The sequence below is a fragment of the Cyprinodon tularosa genome, unplaced genomic scaffold (assembly GCF_016077235.1).
Source record: "Cyprinodon tularosa strain WSP-4 unplaced genomic scaffold, ASM1607723v1 ctg413, whole genome shotgun sequence".
NCBI classification, from domain to species: Eukaryota; Metazoa; Chordata; class Actinopteri; order Cyprinodontiformes; family Cyprinodontidae; genus Cyprinodon; species Cyprinodon tularosa.
This window is the reverse complement of record NW_024039134.1, coordinates 3604-19401: the sequence shown is the minus strand read 5'-3', so window position 1 is coordinate 19401 and position 15798 is coordinate 3604. Positions and strand designations below refer to the sequence as shown.

The 15798-nt window shown below is 35.5% G+C and overlaps 1 protein-coding gene across 1 annotated transcript in view; it reads right to left on the bottom strand.

Annotated features, from left to right (window-relative positions):
- The window catches only part of kcnh4b (potassium voltage-gated channel, subfamily H (eag-related), member 4b), a 45310-nt gene extending 31844 nt beyond the window's left edge, over positions 1–13466 (bottom strand). Inside the window, exons 1-6 of the mRNA XM_038298732.1 lie at positions 13239–13466; positions 7938–8069; positions 7442–7569; positions 1238–1478; positions 841–998; positions 496–697 (exon numbers count right to left, since the gene is read on the bottom strand). Coding sequence (XP_038154660.1) covers positions 496–697; positions 841–998; positions 1238–1478; positions 7442–7569; positions 7938–8069; positions 13239–13368 — 991 coding nt within the window. The 5' untranslated portion in view covers positions 13369–13466. The remainder of the gene's footprint in view (positions 1–495; positions 698–840; positions 999–1237; positions 1479–7441; positions 7570–7937; positions 8070–13238) is intronic.
- Positions 13467–15798: the final 2332 nt, after the last annotated feature.

Sequence of the window (15798 nt, the reverse complement as noted above, 5' to 3'; positions counted from 1 at the left end):
TCTCTGCCTAATATTTTAAATTGTAAACTACAAAGGCGGATTTTCATTTAAACGTGTCAACTGACAAAGTAATGGTGTCTTTCATCTATTGAGAAAGATGATATATTGAAAAGAACAATTACTGTAGATGGAAAAAAGGTTTGATAGCACAAAAATATACAGGTGGTTTTGTAAGTAATATAAAATGTTAAAAAAATATTATAAAGCTTGCAGTTTTTTTTTTTTTTTTAGCAGAGTTCTACAAAAAAGATTCCTGTACTGTTTTGTTTTTAGGTTTTGTATATGTTTCTAATCAGACAGTTGGTGTATACAGCCACATCACAACCAAGCAGGTGGCATAGCTATTTATAGCAAAACAGATGCACAACAGATATTAACTGATTTTAAGGAATGTTTTGTTGTATCTGATGAATTTCGAGAAGGAGAAAAGGGATTAAATACACCAAAAAATAACATTTATTGTTTATCATTTCGTATTTTGCTCCCCAGACTCACCTATTTGCCAGGTTTCATTGGTTAGTAATTCTTTGCGACCAATCATGTACCAGATGCAGGCCATCCAGTGCGCCAGCAGGGCAAACACAGACATCAGCAAGGTCAGGACCATGGCGCTGTACTGAGAGTATCGGTCAAGCTTCTGAAGAAGTCGAAGGAGACGCAGAAGACGAACCGTCTTCAGCAGGTGGACTAAAGAGGTCTAAACAGAGGACAAAACTTTCAGAATATAAGTCCCTCTTCCAACTATCTTCTGACTTTATCATATTTTTTAGCAAAATGTGCCATAGAAAGATAGTAACACGTTCTGCAGACATGTAATAGAAATGCTACTGTAATGCTCACCACTGTGATGTTGAAGGCATAGAGTAGGTCAAAGGGCAAGGCAGCAACAAGGTCCACAAAGAACCAAGTGGTGACATAGTGAATGCAGATAGAGCGTGCCTCATACACCACCTGACCCGACTGGCTCACATAGGTGGTACGAAAGTTCAGTATGATGTCTAAAAAATTCAAAGCAATGATGAGGAAAACTGAAACAGAGATTTTCCCTTTATAGTCTCACAGATGTGGTCCTATGACTATTAAACGACAAACACTTTATGTTCAATGGATCCCTCTACATTAACCTCCTGAGCTTGCGCTCGGCCATTTTTCAAGTGACCACAACTGGTTGTCTGTCTTAGAATCTCAAGAGAAATTGTGAAATTTTCCAACTGCTTTTCTTTATATCAGTTCTTACCAATAATGAAGAGCATTTCCACCAAGATGTCACAGACGATGGTGGAGCGAGAAGCAGGGATGGAGTCATCATGTGGAGAGAAGCTGACGTTGTAGGGTACAGTGACAGCTACATAGAAGGTAGCAAGCAGGATGAGCCAGTCCCAAAGAGCCTTTGATACGCTGTAGTGGAGCAGGATGAAGCGGGACTTCTGCACTGCAGCCACCTTGTACTCTGGTACAGAGGGCCTGTCCACCATTGTCTGTAAGATCAAATTATTTGTTGCTATTAATAAAGACGGTAGTAATAAAATAATAGTTCACCGATAGTTTTAAGCCATTGGTATTAAAGACTACCACAGATTTTTGATTTACTGAGCATCAGTTTGGGTGTAAATGTTTAAAATCTAAAACACCAAAAGGAGATTGAATATTCTATGTTGAACAATAGCTCTTTTAACCACAGTGTGGAATTTATGAACCTTTTTCAATTTGCATGAAAAGAAATAACTTCACCTTAAGCTTCACCTTAAAATAAGATAAGCAGGCAACATTATACTGAATTATCATACTGTAGAGTCGTCTCCAATTCTTTGAAATAGTTTATTGTTTGGTAAATATCTATTTAAGAAACAAAAATTACAAAACAACAACAGAAAACAAACAGAAACAGATCTCACCTCCTGAACCGCATGTATTCCAAACACTTGTAAACTACTCTGAGTTCCAGTTTTCATCAGCTTTTGGACCAAAATACCTAAAAGCAGTAGGCCATAGTTTTTCTTACAGAATATATTATTGTTAAATTTAAATGTATATGCAAATTATGTACATCTAGAAAAGTTTTATAGTGTATTTGTCTGTTTTTCCATTGTTTATACAGTTAATCTTGATGAATCACAGACAGTCAAGCTCTGGATAAACCAGATTTTCTGTGAAAGAGATGATTAAAAACTAAACATATAGTGTGGGTGAGCTGTCTGTTGCTGGTCCAGTCATTTACCTGAATGAACCAAGAATTCAAGAAAACAGCCTGTACATTTTAGGGTGTTTTCTCTTTTTTATGATGAATTTTATTATAATAAGGGTCATTAAATATGCATCCTTAAATACGTATTGTATATGCATTAAATATAGATATAACAACACCTACAGCATCTGGCATAGCCAGTGCTAGAAAGGTCAACGCTCAGGGTTAAACTATGGTTTGCTGAACAGTGCAAGCAAAAAATGTTGCTGAAAATACAGACATAAAAGGGTTTTACAAAGGGAAATTGTTTGAGTGGAATTAAGAATTTTTAAAACAAAATGTGGTTATACTTCACTCATATGAAAAGACAGCAGCTACAGTATCTATATCCAAATTATTTATTCTAAAATATCTCGCCTTTAAAAATTATAATCCAATCATACAACAAGACCAAAGAAGTGTCATTTGAAGAAGAAAACTCTAGACAAGGAGGGAGAAGTTCGTATCAGTTGACATTGAGAGCATGTTTCACAATTTAATCTGCAAACGGGGCAGAAAATAAAGAACTTATATTCATCAACATTTCTGTTGCCCTAGAACACAAAATCATATATTTTTTTTTATGTTTTTGAGATAAGAGACAATGCTTTATCTTAAGTATTTTAACTTTTCCAGTTACTCAAAAAGGAGAAATGGGTTTCGTTTATTCTGGTGATCAAAATAGGGTTCTTATTATAGCAAGATGAAATAAATTAAAAGTTAAAATAATAGAAAAGTTTTGCAACAGTTGTATATAGAACAGTAGTGCTTGCTAACACTTCACTTAAACTGCAGCTTTTAAGTTCTTTTAGCAGCAGCCCTAATGCCTTTGGAAGCTTCTGTCATTTTACACTGGATCTAGAGCTGCCTGCTGCAGTGATTGAAATACAATGACTTCTTTTAACAACCAGTTGAACTAGATGTAAATCCCTAAAGCAAGTGTAGAACCACACAAAAGTATTTCAAGTAAAGAGAACATTTGCTTGGTGAGAGTGAAAATCTAATGATGGGCACTTGAATTTCAAGATTGATTTGTTAATTATTCAAAACGCAATAAGGGCCTTTGTACAAATGAATAAATGAATAACATAACATCCAGATGGTCACGATGGGATGGGGATGGGGAACCATAAATGATAATCAGATGGATAATAAAGCAGCAACATTTTGCGGATACTGACAATTTAAATGTCAACACCCTCTCTTGTGTGTGCTGTCCGCTGATCATTGAGAAAAGCAGCAGCTCAAGTGAAAACGATACACTGATGTTGGGGGTAATCTTTGACAGACAGACTCCAGTACAGGCAGTAATAGGTCCCTCAAAAGTCTGTAATGAAACACCATAAAATGACAAAAAAAAGAACTGTGGTCATTCAAGAGGAAACTTATTACAATTAAAGGGCTTGGTAATTTCATACATGGCTGAGCTTTATCGCTCAGAGTGTCAGATAGCAGAGTTTAGTTCAAAAGTAAGATATTTTTTGGGGGAAAGGAAGGTTAGGGTTATGTCTCTTTTAAAGTTATCTGTGTTCTTATTGAAATGGAGGGTTATCTTAAGGTAAAAAAATGATATTAGATAAATGTTTTTCAATAATTTGTTCATCAAATGTTCTTCATAATTTTTGACCTGCTTTTTTAAATGTCTTAACAGTATTTTTGTTGATTTAAATGTTAAATGAAAACAAGCATTTTCTTTTAGGCAACCCTGGATACAACCCCATCATCGGATTGGGGTTAACTATGTAATGAGGCTTATTTTAGATGTTTAATAAATAGTTCCAATAAAATTTTTAATAAATAAGGAAACATTTTATTTTCAGCACTCAGAGACAAGCACTACCTCTAAATGAACAAGAGACTGACTTTAACAAGAGAACTTCTACAAGGTAGACTAGGCAACTCTTCTCAAAGATGCACACACTTATGCAAACACTAAATAACACAGCATGTTAACAGATTTGAATAGACTGTAACTAAAATACTGATCTTCCACTATCTTATCTCTAAACACATTTTTTTTTTAGTCCACATATGAAGTTTCATTTTGAAGGCATTTCTAATGAGCTACACAATCCATACCACCTTTGTTTCAGACTTGAAGACTTTTCAAAAATAAAACAGATCAAGCAAAGAGATGAGGAAGAGCATCTAACAGCTATTAGATTTTGAAGAAAGAGACAAAAAAGACATATGGACATGCAACTTTCAATGTAGCCACTTCAGGGACATTCACACTGGGTAACAGAGAAGCTAACCTGAGTTATCCCGGAAGCTGCTGAGCTGGATTGGAGAAAATTGACTTGTTCTATTTCAACAACCTTTGCGTCATTCTTCCTCTTCTAAGATGCTGCTGTTTAAAATCTTGCAATTCAGCTTCATCTCCTGCATTTTAAAGTATTTGGTGAGGAAAATAGCAAGTTGGATATTTCTACAAGTCCGGAGTCCCTTTCTTCTGGTTAACTGACAAGCATGAAATCCCACTGAGTTACTTGTCAGTTAGAAACAGCTATTTTCATTCAAACTGAAACATAACTGACAAAAAAAACAACAACAACACATCAGCATCTTGGGAGGCAGCTTTGTATATTGGCTTTATATCTATGCTTCTCTGTTGATCTTTTAATGGCTTCTGCTGGCACTATTCAACGATGGTTGAGCATGACTATTTCATGTTGCTTTTTCTCTCGTTTTAGAGGCTGGCCTCCAGGCTATTCATAGCGGATATCGCATGTGAGGAAAAAAGAAGAGAAATCTTAGTTATTTGCTTGTCAGACAGCAAGAAGTGAAATGTTTCGGGGATAGCCATAGAGGGATTCAGCATAGCCTGTTTATAAAAATACCATCTTGATTTAAAAGGGGTATCATACCCCTTAGTGTTTCCTTTCTTATATGGTTCTCTTCTCCTCTACCTAAATAAAACTGTTAAATTACCTCCTATAGGAGCACGGTGTGTGCATGGCTCTCCCAGTGGGTAATCGCCCGATTAATGAAAGCCATTTGTGTGAGTAGAACATCCAGGATCTTAGTTTTAAACTCCTCTGTTCTCATGTATACCTTTGCCTGGTTAGGCACCTTCTGTTACTGATTTTCTTGACTGGATTCTCGATCACTCTCTCTCACTAGTCCGTTTGGAAACCTCTACCCTGAAAACTGATTCCCTGTGCATGACCTTCAGACTCCTTCTGCTAGCCTTAGGCAACAAGAGACAAGAGATCTCTTGTTGTCTAAGGTAAATCAACAAGAGATCAGGCAATCTATAATATGAATCATCCATAAAGACCTACTAGGATTAGTCATCAGAGCCTCCTGCCTCCTGGTTTCTGAGAGGTTCAGTGGCTTTTACTCAATACATCCTCAACACCATGTAGTTGTTCTCTGCTTCTAACCCAGCTCTCCTCCCCACACTGATTGCAACCAGCTCCTTTCCAGCAACACTGAATTATCTCTTAATAAACCTTTTTAAACGATTCCACCCATCAACTGCATTTCAGGTTAATTGATTTCCAAAGGGAAATAAAATACCGTAGTAACTTTAATTAGTTGTTGTAAATGTAGGATAAGATCCTGAATACAAGAAATTGAAATTAGACTAATTTCGCATTTGAGACTTCATCTGCGATGGGTTCATGTTAAAGCTTACTATGCTTATTCTTCTAAAAGGCAAATGAAGACCTGTTTTTCTAACAGGCTTTTATAAAACAGATTATTGTAATTCTTATTGCAGTGTTATTACAATTGATCTTCTGTTTTTACCATTTTTTTTATCATTTAAGTTGATTTATAGGTTTTTGGAGAAACGGGTTTGATTCTGTCAAGTAAAAACTACTTGATCGGTTAATACGCATCATTCCAGGTGTGGCTTAGAATAAAAAGTAGGCCCATTAAGTAACTATAGTTGCTGGAATTAGGAGCTTTAAAAAAAGTATAGGTTATATGTTTGAGTTTGAATCACTTTTGCACTCAAGATTTTTACAATTTCTTAAAGCCTTTTTGGTGAAAAGGCACATTTTGAGGAACATACCATGTTAGATTATTTCCTAGAAAAAGCTGCTCCTTTTTTTAGATTGAGAAATTCTATGAATACAACTTCTGATAGAGGAGGATAGAAGGCTTTATCATAAAAATCTCTTTTTAGACCGTATGTGTTATCATTTTTGTCACAATAAACAGCTTCCTGAGAAAGATTCACACTTGAAAGGACAATGAAGTACAGCAGTCCAAATCTTTCACTATTCCTAAATTAGATAAATTTGGGATTGAGGTTAGCCTACTCCATAAACAGTCATACTTCATTTGTAGCAGCTTTAAAAATGCATAATGTTTCCATAGTTGGACATAGACTTATTTGCTACTACATATTTCAGGAGTTTTCTTTTTTTGTCGTGTTATAATGATCCTAATAGTTCTATTTGATGGACTAGAGGTGTTTAAATGATGACAAGCCTGCATTGGATGCAGGTCATTTTATTTTATTACATTTTCTCATTTACATTAAAGCCTAAAGTGCATTTTGTGCTCTTCTATGGACCTTCTTGTATACCAAGGTTACAAAAGTTTTGCATGTTTCATTCTAGTTAAGTTGAATATAGTTGTTCCTATATTTTTCTCTAATTCTGTAAGTTTTTATAATTTGGCCAGGTATTTTTTTTATTCTTTTATAATACTTAGCTTACTTTTAGTCTCGATACGTTCTACAACTCGTTTTAGTTTCTTCATACTTTGGGGATTTTTAGGTACAGAATTTAAAAAGGTCAGAGTATTGTATGTTTTTCTTCCTTTTAAATATAGTTTTTATTTATTTCAGTTTACAAAAAAGTTTTCTCCATTTTAGCTTGAATTCTTTATTTTAGTTTTAGCTAACAAAAATAACCCTGATGGTGACCTTTAAAACTATCACCTTTTGTTGTAGACACATAATCTAGGTCACAAAAAAAACTAAAAGCTTAAATTAAGTAACTTTATTCATTGGTGAAATAATGTAATGTTAATAAAACTTATTTTCTTTAGTTGATACAGTATATTTATGCATAAATAGTCTACAAGTAGCTTCCACTAACAGGAGCAAGTCTTTGCTTGAACCCTTTTGAAGAACATAAAAGTTGAAAAGTGAATTTTTGTTTACTGCAAAATACTCCTCTAATATTATAAACCCTCCGTCAATGAATGCCACAAACTTTTAAAACTGGCTGAAAAGTGAATAAATAAATGTCTTCTCACCCCACTTAGGTTGACGTCTTCTTTACCCCCTCTTGAGAAGCGGCTCGTCAGCTGGTACAACATGGTACGTCTGTGTTTCCGAGCCACCCGGAAGTGAGAGCTGCTCTTCCTCCTGCACCCGTTGTCTTCTGAAAGTGGCAATGTGTTTGAAATAAAAATTAAACCCATGAGGAGAATTACTTTTTGTTTTTCTGTTATCGCTCATTGATAAAACCTCCAGCATCAGTTTAACATTCCCTGGTTGGCATCTTAACAAAATGCTGTAACCCCTGGCACCATGCTCACTATGTGTAGCAGATGGGCTCAGATTTCTAAGGACCCTGAGTGCCCGAATCAAATCTTTTTTGGAAACGGTGAGATCAGTGAAGGAAATCCAGACCAAACAAAAGTGCAGTGGAGGATCTGACAATGAATAACAGGAGTGAACAGAGAATAGAAAAGCAGACGCGCACTCATAAATCATGTAGTGAGTTAACAGATTTGTTTTGTAGCTCACCCTCCCTCCTGCTGCTGTGGTGTCCCTTTCCATAGGTGTCACTGATGTCCTTGAATGAGAAGAGGAAGAGAACCATTTCGCCCTTTTCATTTTTTATGGGCACAATGTCCAACAGACACCAGAAGGCCGCACCTAAAGCACAATCAGAAAGATTCATTTAGTGCAAGTATCTGTTTTCCCAAGTCGGAGAATAAGGTGAAGCTTTTATTAATTGTATTGCAGCATATGACATTTCTTTTAGTTTTTGTTCGTACTAAACACATAGATTAAGAGGCAATTTTCAATTAAGATATTAGCCTGCATGTCTTGGCCTCTTAAATGACAGGTATATCTAAAAGGATGAAAAAAAAACGAGGTCAGATCCATCAACAGATCAGGGGGTCACAAAAGTTTCGGTTGATGCAATGTTTTTCTACTAATTAAAATGTTTTTAAATACACATTAAAATGAATTCAACACACTGTAGTAAACAGATAAATGGAGGCAGAAGAGGTTTTTCAATCATCATTGCAACATCAACGAGGAATCAGAATCAGAAATACTTTAATAATCCCAGGGCGAAATTACTTTCGTTACATTAGCAACTTCATCTGTAATAGAGTGACTATAGGACCAGATAAATAAAACACAATTTCATACAATATATATAATTAGGGGGTCCCAGCTCCATCTTCAAATCAGTTTGGGGGTTCTTGGCCTGGAAAACTTTGAAGACCCCTGTTCTAAATGATTGATATACTGTAATGAAATGCTCTATAAATTGATTTAAAAAAAAAAATAAGAGCAACAGCAAAAAATACATTTTCAAACTTAGTCCACTGTTGAGTTGTAGTGTTTTCAGAGGATGCTCAGGGATGCCATGTGGTCCCTGAGGGCCCCTTGGTGCTCGTGGGGCACCATGTTGGTGACAGAAAAAACAAACCCTCCTAAAAACATAACCTCCTTCGCAAAGGTAACAACAACAAATTTGAAATATTTAGCTGATATTTCTTTTTTTTTGCATATCTTTATTTTTTTTTTTACAAACTTTATTTTTGTGTACTTATATTTCTAAGATTAAAGATACCATTGTTAATCTTTCTCAATAGAGAAGTATTTTTTTCCATTGACAACAAATACCCATTTCCTAAATTCTCATGTCCAGCTGTGTGTTATTATTTGTGTTATTAGTGATTCCAGAAAAATCTTCAAACAGTGCAAACAGAATTGTGTTTCGACAATTACTACTCAGTACTACTCAAATGTCACACCAATTACCCAATGACAATCTTCATTTCATGCTGTCCAATGCAGATGATGTGCTGATGGTGGCTCAAACTGTATGGTGGTTCTGATTAAAAACCTAACTTTTATTGACAACATGGGGGAGACACACAGTTCTGCATAAAACAATAAACCTTTATCCAAACCTCAACTAATGAATCCTAGTTATGAAAAGTGGAGCAAGAAGAAAGACAGCGATGATGTGGAAAAAGTAGCTCAAGCTATCTGACACAGTGTCAGACTGTATATATGACACCATTCACCCAATACACACAGTATACTGAGTGGAAAAGATTAGAGTGTATTTAAAATTAATTGCCCTTGATTTCTTTACATTTCAGCTTATTAAAAAAGCTATTAAAGAAAAATGCATGGCAAGAAACATCAGGATAGTAACTTTAACAACTCATCCAACGTCTATTTTTTGTTATTCTGGTGCCTTTTGTCTTGTTTATTCTTCAAACTTAAATCTGCAGTGTGTAGACGTTTGCTGCAAGTTGAATAAATCTTTAAATGTAACATATATTATGAAAATAATGGAAGCTGAACTTGCTAATACCTAGAAATCTTTAACTTTTAGTTTCCAACTGGGACTTTACTCCCCCTAATTTCAAACTAAATATCCCATTCTTTTACCATCCAGCTTATAGAAAGGCTCCTCTTTTTAATGCTTGAAGAATCCAGCTCCTGCTATCCCAGAACTGTCAGTCATTTGGAAAATCCTACAGCTAAGGTAAGCATCTGCAAACATGTCAAGGAATAGACAGAGACAGATGTAATGGTAATCCTTCTAATTAGAGCATCTGCACATATGAGAGCCTGGATACAGTTTCAAAAATCAACTATGTAGTAATTTAACCTTTACTTTAATATAGAAGTAAAATCCAATTTAACTGCAGAGCTTTATATCAATGATTGCTGTCTCACATGATGCTGTTTATTGTCCTAGTGGAAATATTATCATTACGTGACAAAGAGGCAGCTAAATATTGTAGCTACAAAAAAATAAAAATGCATTGAGTAATCTAAGTAATAAAAATAAACATTTTCTTTTTTTTGCTTTTGACAAATTTTAGACAAGGCAAATGTATTTGTATAAAAGATTTCAGTAGCAAGACAACTGCACGTGCTGTACCAGAAAGGCCGATCCAGTTTTCAAGGTCCCCTAAAAAAATTGGGGTGGTCTTATTGCACTAAGGTTCAAATCACCAGCACTGGGTTCTTCCACAGTCTGCTTTAATAGGAACATCATTGAACTCCTTTATAAGCACAGCCTACGTACTGCGGTGAGCATGGAAGCCTGACTGGAAGATGTCAAAGTGCTTTGTCATTGTTAGGAGGGTGTAAAGCTGTTAAAACACAACTGCTGAAGGGGAGATTTGAGATGAATATGCAGTTCTGCAGAAGCAGCTTATCCAACTTTTTTTTTTTTTTTTTTTTTTACAGCGGTTTGATAACAACTGTTTTTAGGTCCTGGGGGAAAACACCTGACAGAAAAAATCTGTTTATTATTTGAGTCAATTTAGACATTATGACAGGCAGAGCATTAGTAAGGAAAGCTGTGGGATAAAGATCTAGACAACAGGAGGAAGAGCTTAGTTGGTGTTTATTTTCTTCTAAGTTTTTTTCTTTTATTTGGTGAAATCTGGATTTAATGAGATCAGTTCTTGTTGAAGACAAACTTTGTTACTGCACTTGACATGTAGCACAGACTGTCCCTGTTATCTTTCGTGTCTTTTTTGTAAGAAAAATATCAGTTTGATAGTAGAGTTGAGTACAGATGCTACAATTAGAGGAGGATTTGTTAGGCTGTTGACTGTGGTAAATGAGGCATAAACATTGTCAATGTTTTTGCTAATGATCTCTGAGAAGAAATATTATCTTTCAATTGTAAATTATACCTGTAAAGTCTCTCTTTACAGATAGAGTGAATCAGGAGTGAAACTTTCGCCATTTGCAATCAGCTTTTTCATACTCCTTTTTTTTTTTTACCACAGACTTTTTCTTGTCAATGACTGATATTTATGTTGGAAGTTATCTAGCAGCTCATCTACAGTTAGCGGTCAAAGTGGAGGTAGAGGAATAAATCTGGTTGAAGGTGTTAGTATCACCATCCTTAAAGAAGTGTTTTTTTCTATGATCGCTATCTGAATCAGTGGAAATCCCGCTTACAAAAATAACAGAAAGTTACGTTTGATGTAGGACAACGTCAGTTACAGACACTTTAAAAATGTTTCGACCCTTAGTCATGATCACGTCCAAAATATGTCCCTATGTGTTCATTTGATGTTTAATAAATTGGTTACTCTCTTAGTTCTATTGCACCTCTGTCTTCAGGATCATCAATGTGTTAATAATTATATAGTCATAATCAACACTTATCACAAATAAGAGGCTTATAAAATCACTGAAAAGGTTGGTTTTACACTTAGGAGGCCTGTAAATATTAATAATCATGGTTTGAACCAAGCTCTTTACCTGGTGAGCCAAATAATTAGGAGTCATTTTTGCTCAGAAATACCTTTTTAAACTTGAGAGTATCTCTTAACAGAGTGGCCACTTCCCCACCTTTCCTTTGCTCTCTGCTCTCACTAAGAAAAGTGTTGCTTCTTTAATTAGTTCAGAGAATAAAAAGTTATTTTGGAAGGAGAACAAAAGCTGCAAAAGGTTAAAACTAAAACTTTACTTCATGTAGATTCAAGTTACTTACTTAGTGTTACTTATATTTGCTTTAAGAAAAATGAAGATGGCACGAGGTCAACAAAACTTGAGACTTTTCCTGACATGTTTTGAAGAATCGTGCACAAAGTGACACATCCCTGCTGTTATTTTTAGTTTACCCATTACTCCTTTTTATGCATAATATTTGATAAATACAAAATCAACCAACTTTGTTGCTCATTTCTGAGTGCCCCGTGTCTGATGTTTTTTTAATATTTTGTCAAATGTTCCTCTAATGGCATATGATACACCTACGCTTCCTCACGTGGGACAATGAAGGATTTTTCTATCATATTATATAATATTCTATTCGATTTTATTCTATTCTACTCTATTGCATTCTATTCTGTTTTATTGTAGTCTATTCTAAAGACATCATACCTCATCAGTATCCAGTTTTTTCATTAGCAGATGTGCAGAAATGATGCTCTGCTGCATCGTCAATGTTTTTCATCATCTCTTTTAGTGTACTTGACGTATGTATGAAAAAAGAAAACGTATGTATGAAAAAAGAAAACAGCAGAAATTGTGTTGTTGTTTAGCAACAGTGGATAATTTCTAACCTATTACTTCACACATTTTGAGGCTGCAGGTTTCTGTTGAACACATATAATCCTTTGCGCCAATCATTTAGGCTTAAAGACGACTATGGCATGGGCTCTCTGCTCATGTATGACAGTATGTTTCAGCTTCCTGAGGGATTAGCAAAATGTCAGCAGGGAGGGGGTTCATTTCATATGGAGTAGAAACACATTGTTCTGTGATGTCTTTCAGAAAGCGCAATCAGCATGCAGGAAACAAGTCGAGGCTCTCTTATTCACACCACACATCTTAATGCGCTTCTTCCAGTACAGGTTAAAGATTTGTTAATCAGAGTGTTCTGCTGATTCTCATTTTCTCAACATCTGATTTGTTTGTATTTGTAATAATGAATATCAACAAGAATGCAACTCTCCAAAAGAATCGCTGTCTGCATTTCTAATTCAACTGAAACGGTCAGGTTTAACCTACAAATAAGTTTAATCTTTGAGATGCTGGAAAAAATCCTGCTTGAACAATGTAATAAAAGAAAGAAATACATTAACTAAAGCTATGGTGCTCTTACCTGATCCACAGGTATTTTAAAATCAATACCGAATCCAGAAATCCAAATGACAAGAGCTGAACAAATGCTAATTTCTTTATAACTGTCTTTCAATTAGCCAGACATGAGAAATACCTCAACAATTCAGAATAAGCGCTTTCCAAAATGAAAAAAATAGCTTTTTTTTTTTTACAGCAAATATTAAGAACTGTTTTGGTTTTTTTTGCACTCACCATTTTTGTTGTAAAAGTGGACCTCGGCCTGGTATTCCTCTCGTCCTTCCAGAGCCTTCTCTATCTGCTGGGCCACATGTTCGCAGGTGTCAGCACCATGCAAGAAGCGGCAGGTGCAGTTTTTCTGCATCACCTCAGTACGGGTGTAGCCTGTCAGTTCGCAGAACCCATCAGAGCAGTAAACGATGGGGTAGCCACGGTGGCCCTGGGCATTACCCAGCAAGAAATTACTGTCTGCGGAGGAAACAGGAGATGGTAAAGAGGAGTAAGAAATAAATGCTTTTTTTAATAGTATCAGATTAACTTTTTCAACCTCTGATAATTCTGATAATGTGTTGCTGATAGTTATCAGGGTGCGGTGGTCTGTTAAAGAAGCTCAGTATAAACAAGATTTTAAATACCTGAGGAAATGTAGCAGAACTCAAAACTAAGCTAGCTGTGTGGAAAGTGTATGTACACTAACTATGCCATAAAAGATTGGACATTTGATGCTATTCAACCAGTCTTTTCCCATGGTGGCCTAATAATACATTAAACAACTTAAAAAATGTTTACCACATGGATTGGTTGTACAGCTTGGTAATTATTGTGTATTTTTTCTGTCCACATATGGTACACACATATTAATGATCATGGCCATGAAATGCAGTCTATCAAATCATAATATGTAGTCTATCAAATATGGAATATCCTTGTTTCTTAGACTAATATGCTTTTTCAATATAAATTACTCTACTTATCAATAAGCCCATATTTCTATATAAAAAGAAGATTAATTAAAACTTTTTATTGCTCTGGTTTATTCTAATCTTTAATGTTATGCTTTTATTTTCTGTAAGAGAAAAATCAATATTTTTAATAGAAAATGAGGCTTGAAAGCATAGCTCCTTGTGCGTCTACTAGCAGTCTACTGTATGAGTCCCTGAAATAAAATACCTCTTCACCATTTTTTTATTTTATTTCTTTGAGTATGATTGTATATAAACATCGGTGGTGTTTGAAAACCCATTCCCAAAGTCTGGTATGATTTTCAAATTATACCAGCTCCCTCAGAAACCTCAGTTTTTTTCTTTTGTAGATTTTCTTCCAGCACCATGGACAGTTCAGATTATTGAGCCGTGTCTGCTGCACAGCACCAGTCCTTTGTTCTGGGATCTCCTCACAGTCACTCCAGGCTGCTGCTCTCAGATTTGATATTTTGTTCTGAATATCATTACTTATTCATCTGGCCTATAGTTGGAATTTGATATAGTACTATCCCTCTGTTTAGCTTGAGAATATCACATTATTAAACTCCGACATGGTGTTGCTGAGAGAGATGGCCATTTTGTGAGACATTTCAAACACTTGCATACTAGTGTATAAAGTTTGTATCATAAACATGTTGCAAATTATTGGATTTCTTTCTGATATTTGTCAAAGATATTTAAGAGTTTTAAGGGAAAGATGATATCGACGAATAAAGTGTGAGATTTAAAGCTGATTTCTATTAAAGTTACTCTTTACTCTTGACACATGTAGGACAAAAACAAATTATTTTGATCCATCCATCCATCCATCCATCCATCCATCCATCCATCCATCCATCCATCCATCCATCCATCCATCCATCCATCCATCCATCCATCCATCCATCCATCCATCCATCCATCCATCCATCCATCTTTTATTTTTCAGACTCTTTGAGTGGATCTCTATGTAACACGGTGGACTGTTTCAAGCTATGCGTGTATTTTATCTAAGAAGCAACTCTAAAAAGATTAACTAAAGGACATTAGGGTAATAACACATTTAAGGAATATTCTGTCACAGCATGTTGGAATTATATATTATATCTGAACTGTAAGAACCCTACTTCTCACAACAGAGCAAAGATGTTCAGTATGACAAGCAGAGACAGAGAAATAATTCTTAATTATGCTGACTCCGCAGAGAGAAGCCAAGAAGAAAGAGTATTAAACAGCTTTTCCTGCATTTTCTATGATCCAGACATGTAATTGGTCAAGCTGGGGAACAAACTGTCTACAGGGGATGTTTTTATTTTCCCCCTCACTTTTCTCAGAGACGTGACAACCTTTGGGTGTGCAGTGAATAGCAACTAAACTGTCAATGAGGAATTACAAAAAAACAGGCATTAGTCTGCTCCATAAAGAGGCAGAGGAGGTTTTGTCCCTGCGAGTCAGCTTTTCTATTCCCCCATACATGAATTACTTGAATATGAAAAAAAAAGCACTTTATCATTACTTTTTCTGCTGCAGATAACTGAATGTGGCTTTTGGTTTCAGTGGATGTTCTTGCTGCCCTGCAAAATGTTTCTGCCCGATCCGAGCTCCTGCAAAATAATAAAATTAGCACCACTTTGGACATTTTTTAGTATACTCTGGCCTTTTTTATTACATTTGTGTAGCTATGGAGCTTCTCTACTTAGTCTTTTCCTAAGTAGGACTCCCACCAAAAGCTTCAGTAAACATGCTGTTACTAACAATAGGTAATTTAGGTAGCCAATGCTGAGCTTAACTCGGTTAACCCAGTTTGAATACACAGATAGGCAATTTAAAGC